This window comes from Gouania willdenowi, chromosome 9 (assembly GCF_900634775.1).
Source record: "Gouania willdenowi chromosome 9, fGouWil2.1, whole genome shotgun sequence".
In the NCBI taxonomy this organism is placed as follows: Eukaryota; Metazoa; Chordata; class Actinopteri; order Blenniiformes; family Gobiesocidae; genus Gouania; species Gouania willdenowi.
In genome coordinates, this window is record NC_041052.1 from 13205187 (window position 1) to 13229472 (window position 24286).

At 37.6% G+C, this 24286-nt stretch overlaps 1 protein-coding gene and 1 long non-coding RNA gene across 3 annotated transcripts; one reads left to right on the plus strand and one right to left on the minus strand.

Moving 5' to 3' along the window:
• Positions 1-108: 108 nt before the first annotated feature.
• On the minus strand, positions 109-11718 carry tbx1 (T-box transcription factor 1). 2 transcript variants are annotated; one of them, XM_028457988.1, is made up of 8 exons: positions 11316-11718; positions 9923-10262; positions 7852-7953; positions 7482-7653; positions 5853-6008; positions 4808-4875; positions 3356-3456; positions 109-1115 (listed from the first exon to the last, which is right to left on the minus strand). In XM_028457988.1, the coding sequence occupies exons 1-8, from the start codon at positions 11605-11607 to the stop codon at positions 733-735; spliced, it is 1614 nt and encodes a 537-aa protein (XP_028313789.1). In that variant the 5' UTR covers positions 11608-11718; the 3' UTR covers positions 109-732. The 2 variants fall into 2 exon arrangements, with proteins under 2 accessions (XP_028313789.1, XP_028313790.1); XM_028457989.1 differs by having other exon boundaries at positions 733-1115; positions 9923-10555; positions 11316-11443.
• LOC114470013 (uncharacterized) lies at positions 10785-24054 on the plus strand. Its single transcript, XR_003674819.1, has 3 exons — positions 10785-10932; positions 21568-21707; positions 23591-24054. It is a non-coding gene; the product is annotated as an uncharacterized LOC114470013 (long non-coding RNA).
• Positions 24055-24286: the final 232 nt, after the last annotated feature.

Consider the following 24286-nt stretch of genomic DNA (forward strand, 5'->3'; position numbering starts at 1 on the left):
ATAACAATGTTTTTCAGTTCTTTCTTTTAATTCCCTTACAACCACTGTACGCTTTCCCAGGAAAACTGTCACAAAGACCTTTTTTTTAGAAAAAAAAAAAAACATGAATTACAAGAGTTGAATGTTTATTTTACAGTGACAGAACAGTCATTCTGCTTCATTTATTTACTGTGAATTGCTGCAAGTCAGTGCCATGGTGCAAGCATCTCAGAGCGGCTCAAGATGTTTCAGTACTTTTCTTCTTTTGTTTTTGTTTTTTTTTTGTCTTCCTCAAACACAAACATTTCGATGCATTTTTCGACATTCTCTCTCTCGGATGAGCTCAACATGCAAACATCTCGTCTACCTAAAAGGTTGATGGACTATATAACATATGGCTTTTTTGAAAGCAATAAAAACAAGACAAGAACCAAAAAAAAAAAAAAAAAGTGCATCCAACACAAAAGATGAAGAATTTAATTCCAGTCTGTGATCAAATCTATAGGGTCTGTGTTCATGGTGAGACCTCCCTGGTCTCCTCTGATGTGGAGCTTCTGCCACTGGAGTTCAAAGGTCAAAGCCGACTTGTGAAAAGGGCTCAAACAAGCACCCATGCTTATTGTGTTTCCTTTAAATAAATACAGCAGGGTTCATCCGTCAGAAAGGGGTTTCAGCCTGGGATTGGGAGACCCTCAGTGGACAGGTTAGAGTTCCCTGCCTTCATTCCAACAGTAACGCACAGTGCTCCACTGATTATCTGGGCCCATAGTCGTAGTTGGTGGGGCCACTGGTGGCAGAGTACATGTTAGTGGTGGCAGGGTTCATGTGGGGGTGGTACGTGTGTCCTCTGATGCTGGGTAATGGGTACGGTGAAGGCCTGCTCTTGGCTCCCAGGTAGTGTTCATAGGTGGTGGGGTACTTGTAGGGGTGGTGGTGCAGGGTGTCCGGGGGGAGAGGGTGGGGTTCTGGCCGGAGGTCGTGGGGAGGGCTGGGTCGCCCACTCGTGAGCGGAACAGCGTGGAGTCCTCCAGGAACGGGCAGGGCGGGGCTAAGGACCCGGGACATCAGCTGATGGGCTGGGTCCGCATGTATAGGTGTCCCGCTGGGATCCCGCTCATATTCTCGCCGACTGTCCTCTGTGGAGACAGAGAGGATCAAACTCAGTACCAACACACTGTGTACATGTCAACACACTGTGTACGGAAAGTTCTGCCTTCAATCTAATAATAAATAGTTTCAGTTTAAACACTTCCAGGAATGTGTGCTCAGCTCTCTGTGTTCGTATTTGACAGATTTGAACAATGAACTGTAAGTTGAGGACCAATCAGAATCATTTGTCCTGGAGCTGAAAAGCCTCAATCAACACTGTTAAGTTAGTCGACTAAAAGTTTCCGTCAAAGTTTTTTGCTGATTTTTTTTTTTTTAAGTTGCAACAGCTAAACTATGAGTAATTAAAAAAAAAATAAAAAATACATGTGAACAATAACTATGTCAAAACATATGAATATTTTAGTCAATTAATCAAAATGAAGCTATAATTCCATGGGACCATATCTCATATCAGGTTTGTAAATGGAAATGATAACTTCCAAAAATGTATTTTATCCAGTATATTTTAGTCGACTATCTGTAACATAATTAGTCAATGAAAATCTTAATGTCATTTAGTTGACTAAAACCAGACTTTGACTGAAAAAGTCCTGATGATTACATTTTCACTAAAATTAAGTTGCTATTTAGACAAAAGACTAAAGAAATAAAACTAAATCAATCACAAATGGTTGTCAAAATTAATAATTGCTCACTAACACTTTCAATTTGTAGAAAATGCATCGTTGTAATTAGAGATGTCCTGTTACAACTTTTTCACTTCCGATACAATACCGATATTGCGGCCTTGAATATTGGTCAATACCGATAACGATCCAATACGATATCCACACGAATCATGCGTACTTTGTTACTTATTTTGTAATGTGGAATGTTAGAAAAGGCTTGATCAAGTGATGTTTACTCACTTATAGTAGGTATGAGAAAAACTGACCCATTTATTATTACCCAATTGGTTCCATACATTTAACCTTCAACATAATATCTACAGTATTCTACATTTGAATAAATATAATATAATATATATCTGAGATTTTAGGTGCAGTCCGATAAATTCCGATATTCGTTTTCTGGCTGATATCGGACCGATATCAATATCGGATCGGCACAACTCTAGTTGTAATGCATGGTGTCCTGATCTGATATTGATATTAAATATCGGTCCGATGGCAAAAAAAGAAAACAATTATCACATTATATCAGCCTGCATCTAAAATATCTAAGATAAGACGATACACAGTCCATTCCAGACTATGAACCAGCTCTTCTAATAAATATCTCATTTTGTATCACCTCCTGTTGCTGACTATTGTTCTCTGAATAATATCACTTGATCGAGCCTTTAATAACATTCCACACTATGAAATAGGCAGTAAAAGTATGTTGATTTGCGCTGATATCCTATTGGATTAATATCGGTATCGGCCATTTCTCAAAGCTACAATATCGGTACTGTATCAAAAATATAAAAAATATTATTGGGACATCACTGACGTTTGTTTTCTTCCTAACAGTTGCTGCTGCTTTTTAGTCATTTAAAACATATTTCTATATTTACAGACAATTTTTCATATGCTTTATGTCAGATTTAATTAAACCATCATGGTATGGAGAATTTAGTGTAAACTACTTCTAATGAATTTTACACTTTCATATGTCTATGTAAAAAAAACAATACTCTGTGTTGCCCTGTGATGGACTGGTGCCCTGTCCAGGGTGTACCCCCGCCCAGCGCCCTATGAGAGCCAGAGATTGGCACCGGCAGACCCCCGTGACCCTGTTAAACGGGAATAAGCGGGAATGAAAATGGATGGATGGATAAAAGAAAAGCTGTTTTTTCTTGAGTAAAAATGTTTTAAAAATATATCTAAATATATTTCTCTTTTTAAACTAGAGTAGAATTTGTAAACTGGTGACTTTACGTAATATTCTCCACACAAATCACCTTTAAATTTTAATTTCTTCTGAAGTTTCTGTCAGGAGATTGCAATAAGGATTGTTGACATAAAATATCTTCAAATAAAAACTGTCAGTGCTCATGATATGTTTGTGTTTCAGCTACTGGAGCTGTAGATACACAGTGAGTTGGCAGTGGATCACAGTGATTGGCTAATGTTTGATGTCTGATTAAAAAGCAATATTGTGGTTCATCAATACAGCAGAACAGAGACGGTGTAAAATATGCCACCAACTTGATCAAATATGGACCGTGTATGATAGCAAACATGTGGAGAATAAGACAAAGAGCGATTGCTGCAGTGCAGACCTTTCTCTGAGCCGTTGAGCTGAGGTGGAGATGACATTGGGTTTCTTGTTCTGGCGAAGGCGCTCATTACTGGCAGAGAGCCTGGTCTGTGATTCCTGGGCCTGCAGCACAGACATGACTTCAGTTACACACGCACAACTCCTTTTATTACAGAAAAGATCATAAATGCCGACTCACAGTAGCATTAGAGCGCAATCAGATACAAAATTTAACAGTCAATGCATGATTTTATTTAGCATCATTTTGCAGCATTAGGGTTTTTGTCAGAAATATGCCTAAAACCAAAAGTTCTTGCCAAAATTGATTTTAATTTTTTTTGTTTTAGCTTGTTTTTGGGTCAAATAAGCCTGAAATATCAGGGTTCTATTTTTCCCGTCCCTCAATCTCATTATAGGACACCATTTTCAAAACGGTTGAATACGCCACACAAATAATGACCCTTAAGTTACATACAATCATAAACTCGGTGTCTAAACATATGTTTTTGCATATTAGTAACATTATGGTATATATTAAAATGATTCTGGAGTGGCTGCCACCTGAAAATATTACATTTTCCATCTTTTTCAATTTACAAGTGCTGTGATGGATATATATATTTGTCTATAATTAATAAATTATATTGACAATTTATTAGCTATTATATGATTTCCACATGGCTGAAAGTCATTTCTTCATATACCGTGCATATGTTAATGTATACAAAATTTAACAATACCGCTCTTCAGAATTTCCTTCATGTCATCAGTTTTAAATGTGATAAGTTGTTTTCTTTCAGAATGCAGGTTACAACAACTACTAGTATAACACTCAGCTGCTCAATGGTGGATTTTTTATCCAGTTATTTCATTACATTTATGTAGTTATTGTAATATTCAACAGGATATGATGGTTTTTCAACATTGCAAGTGGGCATGCAAATTTCTCCTTCTATATATATAATTTGTGAGAAAGTAAAAACATAGGAGTGCATGTCACCATTTGATAATGGTGACATAAAATAGGGTCGAGGGACGGGAAAAATTGAACCCCAATATTTTTGGCTCATTGGATCACCAACTAAGCAAAAAAATGAAAAAATAAAATAAAATCTTGGCATAAGAAATGGCCGAAATGACATATCACACCAGACTATTTGAACTTGTTCTGAAATTCTTGAATGTTTAAATAAAGATTTAATTCCATCAATCAATTTGCAGAGCTGGATAAACAACATTTGTACAAAGTATTTTCTGTTCTGTCAGAGGAGGGTGTTTGCCATTTATGGGACAATAACGTCTGATCATTTGTCAGAGTAAGAAAAACACAAGTGAGTGACTTTCAAACAATATGCAGTGATTTTTTTCCACTTTTGTGCACTGTTAAAACACTGACTCCCCTGGTATCTGTGGGTGAAAAGAACCAAAACACTGCAGTTATTCAGTGTAATATGTTAGTGCAGGTGCTGCTTACCAGTCCTCTGGGTCACAGTCTCTGAATCCCTTTGCAAACGGGTTACTGGCAATTTTCAGCTGAGTGATCTGGGACGCACAGAATAACAACCACACTTTAGAATGATTAAGAAACAACATTAGAATTATTGTCATCATTATAGAAAAATATATATAAATCGTTCCTTTCCCTCACATATTTGTCTATTATTAACTTGTTGTTGTTTCCTCCCCTCAATAGCATAATACCATTATTATAATTATTACAAAATCAATCACACACACACACACACACACACACACACACACACACACACACACACACACACTTACTGTATAATATAATACTGTCTATGGTATCTTTGTTTTTTATGAGGCAAAAAATAAAAAATGTGAATAAAAAATCTGATTCAAATTATATACATGGATTGATAACGAATTCATTTTCTTTTCCCACTAAATAATGAATACATTTTAAATCAAAAATAGAAACGAAATATAATTCAAATCCACGCAGTTTCTAAAAGAATTAGGTCAAAGTCAAGGTCAGCCTTATTGTTGATTTCCTACTAGACATGCAGAGAAATTGAAATTACTGTTCTCTCTGACCAAAAACACGACAATGTAGAATATATAAATTATAAGGACAGAACAACAACACAATATTTACAATTTGTAGTTAATATGTAATTAAATTGAACATTTTTTTTTTTTAATGCAATCAACACAAACATGCATTTTCTTTATGGTGTAAGCTAACCAATAATGAAAAATGCTTGGTTCCCATAAATGTCATATTTATCTATGTATTTAATGATAATTAAGGCTGCAAATAATTCGGTAGAGGCCTTATTCTATACAAAAAACAATTACTGCATCATAACATGACAAAACAAATCTGCATTTTAACAAATCTGTAATCTATGAGAACTGCTATCGATGAGTGCTCTGTTGTGTGACACACACACGTGAATTTAACAGGTGAAATACACGTAAAGTAAAGTACAGGCTGGAGACGTTCGTGCGTAAAAGCGCATAGGCTGCGTTTGGAGAGCAGCGGTGCTTACCCGGTGGTTCTGGTACGCAGTGACCGCCGTGAAGCGGGTTTCCTCAAACACGAAGGTTTTGTAATTCTCCTCAGCGTATTTCTCGCTGTCCTTTCGGGGGTCCACATAGACCACGTGGAACCGGGGCTGGTATCGGTGCATGGAGTTCAGAATGATCTGAGGAGAAAAGAACATTTTGGTCACATTTCACCTTCACACTGCACATGATTTCATTTATGATACACGACAGAATACACAAATAATTCACAGAACACACACACTATTATGACACTATTAGATAATGTCATCAGTGACAGCTGCAGACACCCAAAGCTGCTCAGAAAGTGCCCCGACGCTTCTGAACGTGCTGATTGATATAAAGCACAACATTTTATGAAAATGAAGAAAGATCAATAAATATTTTGTGATCGCGGGAGTTTAATTTGGACACGTAGGAGCCTATAAAACAAAGTCATTTTACAGGCCAACTGTGGCCACATGGTTTCCTTTTACGCATTTGTGTTTTCATTTAGTTTGTAAAGTTTCCATCCTAAACTCCTTATTTCATAACTTAAAGCAGTGGCAGCAAAATACTCAGGCGAAGTGGAAGATCCGGTGGGAAGGCCTATAATTATTTCCATGACTTCAATATTCCTGTTGTTTTTTCTTCTGTCTTGGAGCAAAGCCTTTGGATGGGGTTGTGAGAGACGCGCTTTTGGCAAAACTTGATTATTCGACACAACGGAGAGCTTTAAAAGTCAAACTATCCTACTATACTAACTTCTTGAAATTAGACTTAAAAAAAAAAAAAAAAAAAAAAAAAAAAAATCCAAAACGAAATCTTGATCCAAACTTTGAATGATCACATTTTTGTGGAAGGTTCTTCCTCATGGTAAATTACTCATCACTGCTGCTGTTTTTGTAGTGTAAATAATAAGGAATCCATCGGTTATTTTAGTGCCAAATAGTTTCCTGTGTTCAACAATACTTTTTTGCGACTAAAAAATGAAACGAAATGCAAACAAAGGAATTATTTTTTGGAGAAAAAAGGGAGTTTTTTTTTTTTTGTCCATTAATACACGTATAAGCATTTTTGGAGGTCTTTGTTTGAATAATATGCAGAGTTTAAACAAATAGAACCAGCGTAAAACAACAACGATGAACAAATAAAAGTTAAATTAATATGTATTTCTCTTTTCTTTTCTTTTCTTTTCTTTTCTTTTCTTTTCTTTTCTTTTCTTTTCAAATGACATTTTAATTCAAGCAGACACAAGCAACATTTCTCTCTACAGCCTAAAACCTGTCAATAGCAGCAGCACAAACACAGAATCTATGGCAATCACGCACGACAACACACACAGTCGTGTCAAAATCTCCGACGGGCCTGGAAATAAATACACGCGCGCACACACGCGTTCGCTCGCTTATTTGGATTGGAACACGCAACCTGGCAACTCGATTGAAAGCAGCAATTTCAAATTTAAATAATTTAAAAAACAACAACACTACATTTCGTAATCCAAAATCCATAAAAAAATGAAATAAAATAAAAATAAATACAAATCTATAGAATTCGCTTAAAAAAATATATAATTGAGGGTTTTAACACAGGTTTTGACCATTAATTTGAAAGTTGTGTCTCTTACTTACATGTCCGTTATCATCCAGCAGGTTGTTGGTTAATTTGAGTTTATCAAACGACACGATCTGCTTCATCCACTGCGCGCCTTTGGCCGGAGAGTCCGGGTGATAGTGGACCCGTCCGGGCGTTGCGGGGTCAGCTTTACCCGCAACCAGCCACGAGGAGCTGTGGAAGGCGTACCTGCAGTAGATCACACGCGGTATAAACGGAAAAGACTTAAATTTCCAGGCCAAAATTAATTATTATTATTTTTTTTAAATCGATGATAAATGTGCTCATAAATATAATACTGTACGTATAGCCAGACTTTTTTTTTTTTTTTTTTTTAAATCTAACATTTATGAATATTTGTTTTGTTATTTCTATTTTGTGACTCACCTGTAACGTTTGTCGTCTACAGGCAGGAAATCCATGAGCAGCATATAGTCAGCCATGGGATCCATCCCAAAGATTTTCACTTGGAAGGTGGGAAACATTCTCCTATAACACAGGGGAAAAAAAACAAAAAAAACATGCATCATCAACCTATAACTCCTTACTTTACATCATTTGACTATATAAAATGCATTCCAGTCTTTATTTTAAAGGTTGGTAATAAATCAATGTATTTTTGCAAGAAAAACAACGTGCAGCTCTGAGCCACTAAAAAACAAAAAAAGCCCATGGATTTTTTTTGTTTTTTTTCGTCTTTGAAATGACGTGATCCAGTCCACGCAGGAAGAAATCAAAGGACTTATCACTACTCTACCTTCTGACAGCGCTTCAAACTCATATTTTGCTACTTTGATGAATTCCAGACACACACACACACACACACACACACACACACACACACACACACACACACACACACACACACACACTGGACTGTTGTTTATGTGGTGACTGCACTTCATTAAGAAAGTTACTGTATGATTATGACATCACAAATGTTGAAATGACACCTCACATTTAAAACGCAAACAATGAAAAACGACCAGCTTTAGATTACATTTATTTATTTATTTTTTGCATTTGCAAATATTTTAAGTTTGGTGTAAAAAAAAAAAAAAAAAATAGAAAAATAAAAAAGCTACACTTTTGCTCCATGCAGTGTTTGCTTTGTCCCCTCATGTGGAGCCCGGGTTACATGGGGGGCTGCAGATCTGTAGCCCCTTTCAAGAGCAGCAGCTGAAAGTGGAGTAATCCACAGAGTCAGTGAAAGCGATCCTAAAATCAACGCTCAATTAACGTCAGTGTTGTGGCTAGGTGAGACTGAAGAAGCTTTTAAAGTGCTCTCTGCGGCAGATCTGCTTTCTCCTGTCATCCAACAGCAGCACAGGAAACTCAAGCTCTGCATTTAAAGCAATAACCCACCATGTCTCTTTTTATTAATACACTTTAAATATTAGAAATCATTGGCACAGGGAATGATTGTTAATGTGACGCTTTATTTGCTCCTCCTGAAGGTCAGAGGTCAATATGGCGAAGGTTTTCCCTAGTCAATTTAACCTAGTGCAGCATATTTATACGTTTTATATTTGTAATTGTTTTTTTTTTTTTTTTTTTTTTTTTTTTTTTGTCATACTATTCATTACCAGCATGTTTTAAAATCATCTGACAATCTATAGATTAATGCTATAAGCAAAAATTGAATTTTGAAACCAACAATGATGAAATAGATTTGTTTTTGAAAAAATAAAGAAGAACAAAAATCGACCCTAAAAAGCGAAACCAAAGCAAAGCAACGCAAATAAAACAAAACATATAAAGTCAAAGTCTAAAATCCACCAAAACTAATATGTGAAAAAGCAGGATTGATCTTTAAATAATCAGAGTGTGGTAAAGACATGAGGCTTTGTGCAGAAAATTATATAGATAGAAAATAAACAAATAAAGCTATACGTTTGTTAAATAAATCAATTGGAATTTTTTATTTTATTTTTTTACTGAAACTGCATCTTCAAATAACTGGAATGACTATAGGCTAAATCAAGACTAAATAAAATTGTGTTTTTTGTCAAAAGACTGAAACAAAATCAGAATGTGCTGTCTAAATAAAATATACGAAAATGTAAAATCAGTGCTCTTGCAAATGCCACGCACCACTGATATATTTTTCAAATAAACATTAAATAAAAAAAAAAAAATACTTTTGTTTTTTATCAAAATCTAAAAACAAACAAGGATCAACATATATGAAGTATTTATCTTTATTCATTTTTAAATTTACTGATTAAGTTTATTAACAATAATTGCTGCTTAAAATTGAATCGGATCGCTTTTCATTTTTTTTTTTTTTTTGCTTTTGTGACATATTCCGTTTAATTTTATTGGGCAATATTAAGTTTGACTACAAAACGTGCTTTACTCTGTGCTTTAAAAATAATTCACTCTGGTTTTATGGGAGTAAATAAAAGATCATTTCGGTGTGAGTTGGCCGTGTGTGTGCGTGTGTGTGCGCGCTCACCTTCCGGCTTTAGTAACGATCATCTCTGTCCCCAGTTGGTTAAATTCGTCCCACAAAGCTTTCATCTCCAGCTGCACATTAATGTTGGCCACTTTGGGGTTCTTCTTCACCATAGATTTGCTGTTGGGTGTGGAGTTGGAGGATGAGGAGGAGCAGTTGGGGGTCCCGCTGTCGCTCTGCGGGGCCTGGCCCGGGTTGGTTCCAGGGTAGGTGTAGCTGTGCTGGGCGGCCGGGCAGGGCTCGAAGTGGGACTCATGTTGGCTGTAGGGGTCTCCGGGGGACGGGGAGAGGTGGTAACCGCCCGGAGTGTTCAGGCTGCTCAGGCTGCTCGTTGTGAAGGCTGCAACATCGCAAAAATGGGACAGCTGTGTCAGCCACGGGCTGGATATGGCTGAAATCATCCCAGAAAAGTGGGTTCAATGAACAAAAAGTCTGTTTTAAACACAGGTGGTAAAGAAGGCCAAAACAGGATTAGGAGATTTCCACATGAAGATGCCAGGCGCAAAAAGCCCCCTGTTTGTTTTGAAGACTCCCGTCTCGTGTGTTTGTAACTCCCTGACGTTTCATCCACGTCCAGCAGACGAAGGACTGATTTATCAAAAGTCCAAAACGGTGACGAAATGTTTCCCAAATCTGCAAAAAAAAAAGCGCGTGAAATCTCTGAAAGAAGAGCTTTAAATGAGCACTCGCTCGATTTCGGTGCGTATCGTTTGCGCTCTGCTGCGTTCTGCTGTGTGTTCCGCCACAGCCCTGTCTCTCCTCTCTTATCTGACGCAGAGGGCCTCCCCTTTGCGATAAAACCGGTTCTTATTTCTATTTAGATAAGGAACTTTAGGTAATGCGCCTTTTCCTCGCCCTGGGACGAGACTGATTGACAGAGAAGTGCTGTCTCTTTATAATGGGCTTTCCGGCACCCATTTACCTTTTTGATAAGGGTATCGCCCCCATCAGCCCCGTTAACAAACAATAGAGGATCTACCCTGCAGAGCGGAGTGTAAACGCTTCACAAGGTAAACACACATTGATTTGCATGAGCAAACAAACATGCAGTGGCTCACTGTCTCATAGATAAAGGAAATGAAGCATCCTATGGGCTGTTCATATCATTTTAATGGCTATTTTTACCATTACGCGTGGGATGCCGTGTGTAAACCCTCCTCCTCCTGGATTAAATTCAGTTTGTGCAGCAACGCAAATTGACTTTGTGCATCGCTTCGGACTTTTGGAAACTTTCCCCCCACTTTGGCTGCTTTGTGTACTAACACGGTGTATTTTGATCACAGAATTTCCAGCCGAACATCCAAAAAACGCGCAATTTTACGCATTTCTTTGTGGTCACACGCAGGCTTTATGATACATGCTACAATCTGAGGGCTTTAGCAAACACAATTACCTTCCATTTCCCGGGTGACTGTGCTGTAGTGCATTTTAAAGGAACTGTGCAGGTCTGGTTTGTCCAGCCCGGCGCTGTGTAAGTCAAAAGCGTTTCCTGCTTGCTCTGCAGCCGCAATCAGGGAGGCGATACTGAAAGCATTGGCCCTCGGAGAGAGGGGACCACCGTCGTCCATAGGCAAGAAGGGATCGAGTCGTAAAAGTCGTCCCTCCTCCTTCTCCTTCTCCCTCTCCTCCGCTTTCCAGCCTCGCAGAGAGCCGGGGAAGGCTGCAGTGCGCACCGCAGGAACCATGCGCCAAAGCGCACTGCCGCACTCACATGCCGCTCCCGGCGCTCCGTGCGCGCAACATTGAAGACTTTTTTTTTTTTTTTTTTTTTTTGCTGAGTTCAGTACTCCAGAAGAAGACTCCCCGATGTGCTAACTCACTTGATGGACCCCTGAATGCGTCCTGGTGTCAAAACATAGATGATCCGCTCAGAAGTGTGTGTCTGTGAGTGAGTGAGAGTGGGTGAGAGAGAGAGAGAGAGAGAGAGAGAGAGAGAGAGAGAGAGAGAGAGAGAGAGAGAGAGAGAGAGAGAGAGAGAGAGAGAGAGAGAGAGAGAGATCCTCTACTTTGCGCCTGCTTGTTGGCGGGGTGGTGTCATCAGAGTCCTGCCTTGAGTAGAAGCTGCTGTTGCTGCAAGAATGCTGAGAGCGAGCGGGATCCACGCCTCCAGTGCTCCTCGAAGAAAAAGTTTCCCTCACTCTGCAGCTCTCCAATGTTTTATGACATTTGAATTCAACGTCACTGATATAACACTTTCACAGCAATTTATGACACGTGGGGATTGTTTTACCTTCCAAAGCTGCATATAAGTTTGATTAAAACAACAGTTAAACACTTTAAAAACACCTTTTTACGCCCAAATTTAGAAAAAAAAGAAAGACAATTTTATTTTCGCGTTTTATTGTGTTCAGGTTTCATTATGTGTTGTATAGGCCTATAACACATTTCAGTGTTTAAAAATTCCTAAAAAATTGTGTGTGTGTGTTTTTTTTTTCCCAGATTAAAATAAAATCCTCAGCCTAAACCCTTTTATACAGGCCTATAAAATCTCTGTAAGTGTTCCTCCTGCTGCAGCGCGCACAACACCTGAGGCTATGGCGCTGGACTTGACCTTTCCTGTTACGCTCGGTTGGCTCTTCATGGGCTTATCCGGGTTCAGCTTCAATGTACAGCAACTCCGGAGGTGTTGGGTTAGAGGGGGATAGGAACACATTTACACCGGAGCCGATGGAGTTATATGTTAGAGCCCCATGTGAATAAAGCAGATAGATAGATAGATAGATAGATAGATAGATAGATAGATAGATAGATAGATAGATTCCTCTCTATTGCCTTATATCTATATATAATCAGATTTGATGCCATCGAGGCTGATTCATTTCATCATTGCCAAGTCGGACACCTTCTTTACAAATAACCAGGTGATAACAGACACAACACAGGAGCGCACCAAAATAGGAAGAGACCGTGTCGGAATTCCCTCACCCTTTGTTGATATGACGATGGAGTTTTAGATGTAATATCAGAAGCAATATTTGCCCTTTTTTGTCTTTAATGTTACATTCTATGATATTTTCAGTGAGTGGAATTGTGCCAAATTTGGATTGACGTTTTGTTTTTGTTTCACTCATCAAACAAAACAGAGTTTTCCCCAATATAGTCTACGCTCTGAAAGCAGATTTAACCTTGAGAGTGTTGCACAAAAGTAGGCGCAAACGTGACAACAAGTGGACAACGTGAGCTCTCACTGATTAGAGGATACAGGCCTTTACGCACTCACTGATGGATGCGCGGCGCTCACAACCGCACATATCTGAAAGCACTGCTGCAGTTTTTCGGTCATTTGAATTTAAAATGGAAAATATCACATACATTTAAAAGATTAGTTTAGGAAAAATCAATCTGAATACGATTGTTATGGTTTAAACAACACTCAGGTGAATTATAAAAAGTACGGAGAAAAAAGCTTTATGTAATCATCATATGGGGAGCAGCAACAATTCAAACAATTGCTTTCTTCCTAATAATAAATACATAAATTAGTATTTTATTTTTCTAAATCGACTGCAGTATTAAAAAAAAAAAAATATTATAAATGTATATTGTATTGTATTTGTGCGCCATTTTGAAAAAAATCATAGGGACTTGATTTATTTATTTCCTTGCAAGATCTTACAATCTTTAATTTACGCAATAACTTACGACAATTACTGTTTCACTCTACATAATAATAATAATAATAATAATAATAATAATAATAATAATAATAATAATAATAATAATAATAATAATAATAATAATAATACATTTTCTCATATATTTAAATATCCTGTTGTATCAAAGGTTAAAAAAAACCAGTAACCTTGGAAACACGTTGATGACATTGGTGCGCCTTGGCACAGTAAAACTTGTTTTTTTCTTTCGATATAAAAAGTAAAGACCAATTTATTCATACATACTGGTCCAAGTGCATTTCCACTAATATTGTTAATTTCCTCCGTGGCTTCTGTCCCTCAGAGGCCTGGTCCATCTCCCTCATAACCGCTGCTTAGGCCTCGGATCGATGGCTATTTTTTTGTGTTATTAGAAACTGAAATGTGGATTCAGTAAATATTTTAGGATTGATAGAAACCTCATTCTCCGCACAGACAAAAAGCTGCTCCTCCTTTGATGCGTTTTTACGCACGACATTGGCTTTAGTTACTTTTTGCAGTTGTAAATTTAACGAGCCTGTCTGAGCCACATTAAGACAAATAATGAACACAATAAAACGTGCTTTCCACACCAGACATAAAAAAACAGTGTAATATCGTGTTGGGTGAACGAGGCTGTAAGTAGCAGTCCGCATAAAACTTCACCCTATCTAAATATTAGTCCTATCCCAGAGGAAGGAGCAGGGGAAGTGCAGCCGCGGACAGAGAAGGCCCGGGTGTCCTCGTCTCTGCGGGGCTTTGGAGGAGATTCTGTAGGGGGAGAAAAGAGCAACCGTTTCCGATCCTCCGGCTGCCCATCACATGATGTAGGTCTGCTCCTTAGTAACTATTCAATCCATTTTATTAACATGTTATTGATGATTTCAAATGATGCGTTGTCTTTTTTTTTTTTTTTTTTTTTTAATAGCCCTGTTGGAGGAATTGTTAATTAGAACTATCGGTCCGACAGTATGAATGTTATTTTTGTTTTGTTTTGTAAATTGATTTAGTTGTTGTTTGTCTGCTTTGTTTTTCGATGTGTTATATGTATCTGGCACTAATAAGACAATTGTATTGGGAATGGACGAGTAGCACAATGGCTCTAGTCAAAGCGAATGGAGATACAAATAAAAAGATACAAAGATATACCTGTTTCAATTTCTTCTCAAATATCACATTATCAAATTAAGTCTTTCAAATACAAAAACTAAAACTAAAAATCTATTTATTTATGTATTTACACTATAAGTCATTAGTTTTAATAATTATAATCATTAGAATTAATACAAAATGTAATACATTTTAATTAATTTATTAAAATAGGCTATCTTTTAGAGATATATATATATATATATATAAAATGATGTTTATTTCAAAAAGTTATTTGATGTCGAATTTCAGGGCAAAAGCGTATGTCCTGCTACAGCTTTGGTGATTTCATAATTTTTGCTTTGAATTTCTTGTTTAACTTCTGCAGTCATCATTTTGTCCAGCTTAAACATTTAAGTTTATATATAACCTTAGGCTACTAGTTCCCGATTTATAATTATAATTCCTCTATAAATTCGTGCTGCATATTATTTGTTAAATTCAGTTTTGTCTGCGCCGTATGAAACTTTATTATTTTTATTTTTTACTTTTTACTATTGCTCCCTCAGATTAAAAAGCTGATAAGTTACGCATTGCGGACGGATTTGAACGATCACTGTTGCTTTACAGATATTTGCAGATCTCTGCAGTACAATGGCCTTTCACTGATGCGTAAAGCACAGAAGCAGCGTTAATCCTCTGATAAAACCAACGACTCAGCGATACGAACACGGCCTCATGGGAGCGGAATCTTAAATTAAACAATGAATAAAGCTCCGTTCCACTGTGAAAATGCATTTTTGTTAATATATAAGCCATGTGTTTTTTTCCCCACAATATAATTTTACTCGCTGTTAAGATATAGTTATAAAATAATGTATTAAATATATATTTAATATACCTATATATAATGTTTTTGAATTTTTTATTCATTCTTATATAATTTGATTTATTCCGTACAAAAATAACTATAATTCTTCTTTTGTCGTTAAAAAAAAAAAAAAGAAAGAAAACGGGCAGATTTCCTCGTTGACATATTAATGTGTATTTCCTGTGGTGTTAGCGCTGTATTTTGGGTGTCATTATAAAAGCGCACACAATGGAAATGAATACAATGGCAGACCAAAAGGTGAATATTTCCTTTCCCATGTGTCCATTTCAAACTTTTATTCCCAAACATATTTTTTGAGAAAGACAAAAACATGCCTGATAAAAACAAAAAACAAAAAAAAAAAAAAAAAAAAAAAAAAAAAAAAAAAAAAATGAATGAAAGGCTACATAAATAATAACCACAAAAAGTCCCCATGATGCCTTTGGAAATATCTGACTTACTCTTAAAATTAAATTAAATGTCTGCAATGTTACTGTTTAATCAACTAAGATTGTTTAACATATAATCATATAGTTTAACCTGATACATTAGGGATGAAATATATGAATATGAGTTATTGTCATAGGCTTACAGACATGACTCATGATAAATGTTTGTAATAAATGTCGCAGTGAAATAAAATCTGCAAACAAAGGGGGAAAAAAAACAGTGTTTTCACTTTCTCACCCCCCACCACCCCCACACACACACACACACACACTTGTCTGGGTAGCTGTGTGCCACCTCTATTTGTTTATTTTTGGAGGGAAGGTCCTATCTCCACATGTCTCCTCTGAGTTAACAAATAGAGACCTGACAGCTGCCAACTGTGGCCTTCAACATCCCTGTGCACCCCTGTGTCCCTGCAGGCCTGATGGGATTCTCCTCAGCCCCTGTAACTCAAGCAAAGCTTCAACAAACATCGTGAGCAGCTTATGGTCATACTAGGATGCATTGTGCTATAGGTTATAAAAAGAGTCATGCTAAAATGTCTTTCTTCCTTCTATTTGTGGCACAGTACAGAATATGGTGAAAAGGTTTCCTGTGTGGTTTTCTGCTTTCTCATATATATCAGAGGGCAAAAAAAAAAAAAAACAGTTTGGAATGCGTAGGACGAAGGAAGGGTGGAGGAGCAAGGGGTGCTGGGACTCAGATCTCTTTTCAAATCGCTACTTCTCTTTCCCTCCCGTCTTTGTTTTAAAACTGGGAAGCTTTTAGCTTTTGAAAAGTATCCTTTTCCCTATCTGCCGCACAGCAGTCCCAGTCGTCATCACCTCGCCTCTCATTGGAGCGCCGCTACATAGCTGGCATTCCTGCCACAAAGAACTGATGATGTGGCTCCAAGGCCTCGGTGAGCTCCACAAATTAATTAAGGCTTTTCTTCTCTCCGAACAGGATCTGCAACCTTTGTCTGTTATAATACACCCTGAGCCCTGCATTAAAAGCCATGGCAGAGTCTGAGCTCATTATAAATCTGTCAGTGCCTGTTTTGCTCTTCTTGGCCATAACCCGTGATCCTAAAAAGGCTTCAGTTAGCAGAACAGGCTAGCTTCTGCCCCCTGCCTCCTCCTGCTTATCTGCCAGCCCTTCTTGCCCACTCCAGACTTGGTATTTATTTGAATATGAGAAGCCATGCTTGTTGTTTCTGGCAGAGGCGACTCCAGGCTGGGACCTCCTCCCCATCAGCAGGTCCACCTTTGCCTGTGCCACCTCCAGGCCTAAACTTTCCATCTTTTCTTGCTCCATTTTCCCCCCTTAGAAATCTGGATTTTGTTTACTGGAATTCACTTGAACTTGAACCCACAGACATGTTAATGTGCAACATCCTACTGTATAACTTCTTATTGAATTTAGCTACTGGCAGGGGTGGGCCGGCCATTTGGCGTACCTGGCATTGTCCCGGTGGGCCCTCGACCCAAAGTGAACTTGTCCGGTTTACTACGTTTATTTTTTGAAGAGCGAGTGGAGGCAAACATGTTGGCCAAAAATGGTCCAAAAGTGGCAAGAAAAGAGTGTAAAGTGACTAAAATGGGCCAAAAGCTGAAGAGTGGCCAAAAAAAGGGCAAGTATGGAGCAACCAGGTGGTATGTAATGGTAAAGGGTTTAACTTAAATGGGCAAAATGTGGCAAAAAAGGGCAAAAATGTGGAACAAAAAGACACAAATTTTAGGGAAAAAAGGAAACAAGCGATATTTATTTGGCAAAAGGTTAGCTTATTTGGACAAAAAGTGGCCAAAAAATTTTAAAGAAAAGACAAAAATTGGATAAAAAATGTCAAAATGAACTTGCAAAAATGGACAAAAAAAAGGAAAAGAGCGGTATTTATTGGCAAAAAGTTGCTAAAGTCTGAAAAAAGGATCATAACCTTTTGAAAAGGGGCAAAAATGGGACAAAGGAAGTTGCAAAATGGCCAAAGGTTTGGGGGATCATAAATACATTTAATTCATAAAGAGCCACATGTTGAACATCACTGACTTAATAACGGCTACGCTGATATTGTAGTGGGCTGGTCTATGCCGGGGCTGAATTTTTGTCCCAGTCCACCCCTGACTACTGGTGGTGGTGGGAGTCAGATTCAACTCATTTTCTTCCAGTGTGAATATTTCCCTTAAAGTCTCTCAGGTCACTTTCAGAGGTCGATCCCTCTTTCCTTCCTTTCACTCCTTCTCTCTTCACCATGTGATCTTCTTGTTGAGCCTCGGTGCAGAAGGAACCAAACCCCAGGGGTCGGTAAAATGACCAGTCCTTCAGTTTCTTCGGTGTTAAGTGGACTCCAAACGTAGCAATTTGTTCCTTAACAGCAGGATCAAGATTGCCTCCAACCAGAAGCAGGAAATGGATAACACACCTATTAAGAAGTCCACACCAACAAGTCACCAACCCCTGACGATACTTTGAAAAAGATCAGGGACATGCAGAGATTTGACCTTGAGGAGTGCGGGAACCTTTAGTACCAGCTGGAAATAAACAGCAGAGGAGACAGGAAAGTGCTACACAGTAGCTTTTTGTTTGGAGATTTTGGTTAACAAGGGAACATCAGACCTTCCTGCGCTACTATTCGATGATGAAGAGGCAGGAAGTCCCACAAGAGGCAAACAATGAGCTGAATGGAGTCAGTGCCAAAGAATGGAACTTGAATCCTCCATCATCCCAGTTGGCATGGCTCAGGGCCAGTTGATAGATGGACATGGTGCCCACCAATCACTGCCCCTCACACCCCTCGGCCCAATGTGTTACAAACCTGACCCTTCTAAGCACTGTTGATTTTGATGTTGTTTTAGTCATAGTCTTTTGACTAAAACACAACTTAGTCCACATTTAGTCATCAGGACTATTGCGTTTTAGTCTAGTTTTATTGAACTAAATTAACATTTTAGTTTACTAAATCAGTTACAGATGCAGTTGACTCAAATTTTAAGCATGAGTTTATGCATTTTTTTTTTTTTTTTTTTAAATTTTTTTAAAAAGATTCAATTACCATTGATCAACCTGATATGGAATGGTAAGACCATCATGATCAGATCAGATTTCGACCCCTGTAACAAAATTATAGTTCTGTTTTCATTAGTTAATGAAAATATCAATATATTTTGATATAGGTCTTGTTCACGTGTTATTTTTTTTATTTTTACCTTGTCATGCTCCAAGGTCAACACTATATGTAGGGCAATCTTTTTGTGATAGCAATGCATGTTTTGTTATTGCAATTAAATAAATTAATTTATTTTATTGCATAGTTATGATCATCACCAGCCCACCCTAAGGAAGGGTCAGAAAAAACTTTATTAAAGGGAGAATATAAGAAGAGAGGGCAGTGTTACACTAGGTGAGGAGGAAGGGAACAGGGAAGGGAGAGTCAGGGTAGGAAAATGGAAGGATTGGGTAAAGTCAACATGTGTGTTTCAAAAAAGTCATAGTCTAGTTATTGTCACTTAAAACAATTTAGTTGACAAAAACTATGATGAAAATTTTTATTCAACAAAATTAACACGGCCTCTAGGTAAAATATTGAGTGTTCAGGTGTTTTCCTCTAATCTCAGCTCATAGATCTCGTGTGTGTGTGTGTGTGTGTGTGTGTTATTCTAGTTCCCACATATCAGAGGCCTGCCCGACAATAATTACAGCGATTCATCATCTCAGGCTCTTTCTGACACCAAATATTTATTTTGATCTCTTCCTCTCTAACATGGTGACAGTGAAAGATGAGGAACGGTGTTTTTGGTGCAGGGACTGTGCTCCTCTTCGCCGTGGCAGGGTTGGAAAACAACAAACTCTACAGGGTTTGGCTGGCCAGCTAATTGCAGCTCTTAAAGTGAAACTTTAGGTGACGGGGGGATTAAGGCATGTTGACTTGTGTTCACTGGGGGTCTAAAGATGACTCTAGGAGAAGGTAGTTCCTGAAGCCAACTGAAGTTGGCCGGGGGTCTGGGTCGCATTAAGAGGGAACTGTGTGGCCCGTTAGGGCAGACCACATGACTAAGTCCTTTAAAACAAGCCGTGCTGTGTACATAATGTCAAACACTTCCTCCATCTGCATTCATTAGCCGGCGATATCAGCGGCGAGGAGCTTTAGAGCGCTGAAGGAAAACAAAAGCACCACAAATGACAAAGTTCTGCTTTCATGAAAAGTTTCCCTCACAGATTGTCCTGAAGCAAAAGCCAAACGCACCCAAGCAAAACATTCATATGTCCGGATACAGATAAGCCTTTAAGTTTGCACTGCAGCTTTGTTATTTCAATTCAAACATTTTATTGAATGAACGGGCACATCGATGCTCAACCAGTGCATCCAGAACACTTTACACTGCAATTTACAAATTTAAATAAAAAATATATATAAACGACAACAAAACACGTTTGTTTTTTTTTTTCCAAAAGTAAAAATCACATTCAAAACATAATTTAAAACTGCAGTATTTTGGTTTTATAATCAAATATGTAATATCAATTGAGAACACTGCTGAGCTAACTTTGTTGGATTTTGCTTTGATGGAAATCACTTCTTGCCCCCCCCACTTTCAATTTGTTAATCTGGAGAAAATGAGGTACATAATAGATAGTTCACACACTATAAATGGAATACAATTTAGTGTCTTTTCTTTGCATTCTATAACACATGGGTGTCAAACTCATTTTAGTTCAGGGGCCAAATATGGACCAATTTGAACTTAGGCCACAGATTTTAGGTGGAAAAATATACATATAAATTATGTAAAAATTATAAAGCACGTGAGTATATCAGTCCCTGCAGGATCTTCACTGAAATCTCCCTGATTTTGGGAATTTTGTTGAATAATTTGAGGAAGATTGCAAAATTGAGAGTTAAAAAATGAACTGGAAAACTGAGCTCTGCAAATATTGTGGAGTTTAATGGAATGTTTGTATTTGGAGGGGCTAAGATATCTACAACTGAATTAGGTTGTAATTTACAAAATGTTTCTTTTTCAAGCGGGCCAAATGTGATGCTCTAAAGGGCCGGCTTTGGCCCACTGGCCTTGAGTTTGACACCTGCTCTAAGGGATTAGACTGACTGCTGTTTTTTAACTCCATTTCTTTAAAATAGTATGATTATAATAATTTTTGTCACCTTTTAAATCGTATGCTGCATTGATTATGAAAGTGTTAAAATCTGTATGCATTTGTCAATGTTGTCAATGCTAATCCCAATAAACACATTTGTGAAAAACTATACAGTGGAAAAAGTTGTAAATACAAGACAGGCTTATTTTACATACTATATAAAATTATATACTGTATTGTTATAATCTGTTTGAGGTTGGGATGATCCATATGGATAAAGGAAGAAATATGTTAACTTTAGAAAGCAAAAAAGATAGATTCATCTAAAAATGAGGTCATTCAACCTTCAAAAGCTTGAGACCAACTGTAGTTTATTTATATATGAGCTAAAATCTTTAAACGCAAAATAAAATCTTGTTAGAAATAGTTTTACTCTTTATTGTTTATTGAGAATCATTGAGTATATTTTAAATATTTTTTACAGTGTCTATATTTACCTACAGTATATCTTTGTCTTCCTCTCATATACACAGGCAGACAGACGAACCATGCAGAGGAGACGCAGAAATCTCTGTCATCAGTCGAGCCGCAGCCTTCCGTGGCGTAAAGAAAAGAAAAGGAAAGAAAAGGAAAGAAAAGAAAAGAAAAGGAAAGAAAAGGCTTTTGCTTTTAGGTATGATTTCTCTGCTCATTAATCTTGTCTGCCATCATACAACATTTGTCACAGGCTGGTGTTTTTTCCAGCCAGCATGAATGCAATGATATTTATTAAAACATGTCCTCGCCTGCTGTTTTTCACTGTGTCTTACATCACTGTCCCACATATGGATCTGTGTTTACATAGACTGAGAACAGTGATTGGACATCAATGATGCGTCTTTTGTTGCTATACCTTTTACATACTTACTGTATGTACACAAATGTTGCCTTTTAAATACAGTTTCCAATGAGCTGTGCACACACTAGGCATCACTAGATAATGCACATATTCTTCTGAAGTAGCTTCTGTGTTACGACTTCTTTCTAAATCCAACCATGTCATGAATATTGTGCAACGAGTTTTCAGTCTAAGCAAAGTCCGAACAAAGACAAGAAGTATGTGTTTATGAAAGGCGTTGATTAGAAAGCAATGAGTTCATTTGAAAAAGTAAAACAAATAAAGGAGACATAATGTGTAGATACACGATTGCTGATGTTTTTTTTTGACGCTGCAGCATCAAAAACTTGTTGAATTTAAGATATTTGACTGGGTGCTTCAATAGTACATTTGAGGACAAATCTGAAAGAGCAGCGAGATTCTAAGGCATTTGTTTTCAAACTGGGGTACGAGGAGCCCCAGGGGTCCTCGGGCTGTAGCTTGGTGGACTATAATAATAATAATAATAATAATAATAATAATAATAATAATAATTTTTTCAAATAATTGTGCACACATTTTATGTTATTATGCAAGACTAGTACAGGTACTCTTTGAGTTCATTTCTACTAGAAAGATCTTAAATATTTAAGTTGAAACATTCAAAGAATAAATCATTCCTATGGCATTTGGGACTAAAAATGGCAGTAAATCATAAAATATTATGTGGGAGTCCTTGAAAAAATGTTTTCCAGTGCAAAAGGTTTTGAATGAGTCTTTTCTTAAAATACATCAAGCACAATTTCCACGCTTGCTTTCTTTAGAATTTGATATGGTCACTGTGTTCACCCCCTCTTTTTTTTTTTTTAAAGTATTTTAATTATGAATTTTATTCCATAATAAAAACAGATAGGGTTCAAATGTGTACAACATTACCCATGTAGTACATATTTTAACCCTAATTAAACTAATTAATGAATGGTTAAATAAACATTAATGCCCCCAACCCCCCTACCCCCCACCCCCCCACCCAACTCACAACCTTCTTCCTCTGCCTAAATAATTGAACTTCTTCTAAATTTCTCAGCTCAGCTTCCCTCTTTTCCTGAATCCTTGCAGGGAGGAGTGTGTGTGTGTGTGTGTGTGTGTGTGTGTGTGTGTGTGTGTGCATGTGCATGTTTGTCTTTTGGGGCCTCGGAAACAGCAGTAGCTCCCCTGTGTGGTTTGCTCATGGAAGAACACCTGGCACAGTGTGGGATGTATGGTTTCTGGTACTGCACAGTTTTCCTCACACTAGGGTAGAGTTGACCTTTGACCCCCATCGTTTGAGAAACAGGCGGCAATTCTACGGTCTCGCTCCTGAGTTAAAGGTGACACCAAATTGAAGGGTGGGCACTGGCGATCGGTTGTTCGATTTCCGTCTCTGAGTTCAAAACCCTTTGCTTTTTGTTGTTGTTTTCAAAATGACGCCAACAGCAGACGTCTGTCATCACCTTGTCTGCCTGTGTGACATATAACAGCAGTTCCCTCATTACATACAGTCCTGCATACCGGCATGCATTCACATCCAAACAGAATCGTCCAGAGCCGACAACGCGTACTTAAGTAGCATATTTGTAGCACCTCTTTGATCTTTAGCGAAAATGACAAACATGAAGAACTTGTTGTTGGACTCTACTGTTATGCTTATTGATTCAAAGGTGGACCAACCCAGGATCAGGTGTCTCCGTCGTCCATGGAGGGGATGATATCTTCGTATGACATGTGCCCTTTACGGACACCGGACACTTCCCCCGCCCTTCAAAATATTTACCCAACATGTCTCGGTGGGTGGTGGCCCCATCTGAAGAAACATGTAAACACACATTCACATTGATGGATTATTTTTCTTTGGAAGCAGAATTTGACTCCCTATAGTGTTTAAAAATGACAGGAATGGAGTTTTGGATTACAAGTACTCACGTTACTGTGATTAAGTTGCTTTTATGGGTACTTGTACTTTTTAAAAATATATTTCTAAATCACTAATTTTACCTGCACTTCAGTACTTTTCAAAAGCTGTGATATTCGTTACATTTCTACACCCAACTGTTACTGAGTAAATTCTGATTATTTTTTTGTTCTAAATGATCAACGTAAATTGTAAAACTACAAAAAAATAAATGACCGGTCAACAAATTAAATGTATCACATCATAATAGTGATGCACCACGGCAAACGACACAAAACTCAAAAACATCTCTTTTTAGAGTTTATAAATGTGTCTACTTAGAGACTGAGATTTTTTAGATTTTGAAACTCATTCATTGGTGTTGTTAAAATAATTGTACATTTTGACAAACCTTTTATTTTATACAGATGCCTTTGTGGAAAATAAATCAAGTTCCAATTGTGCA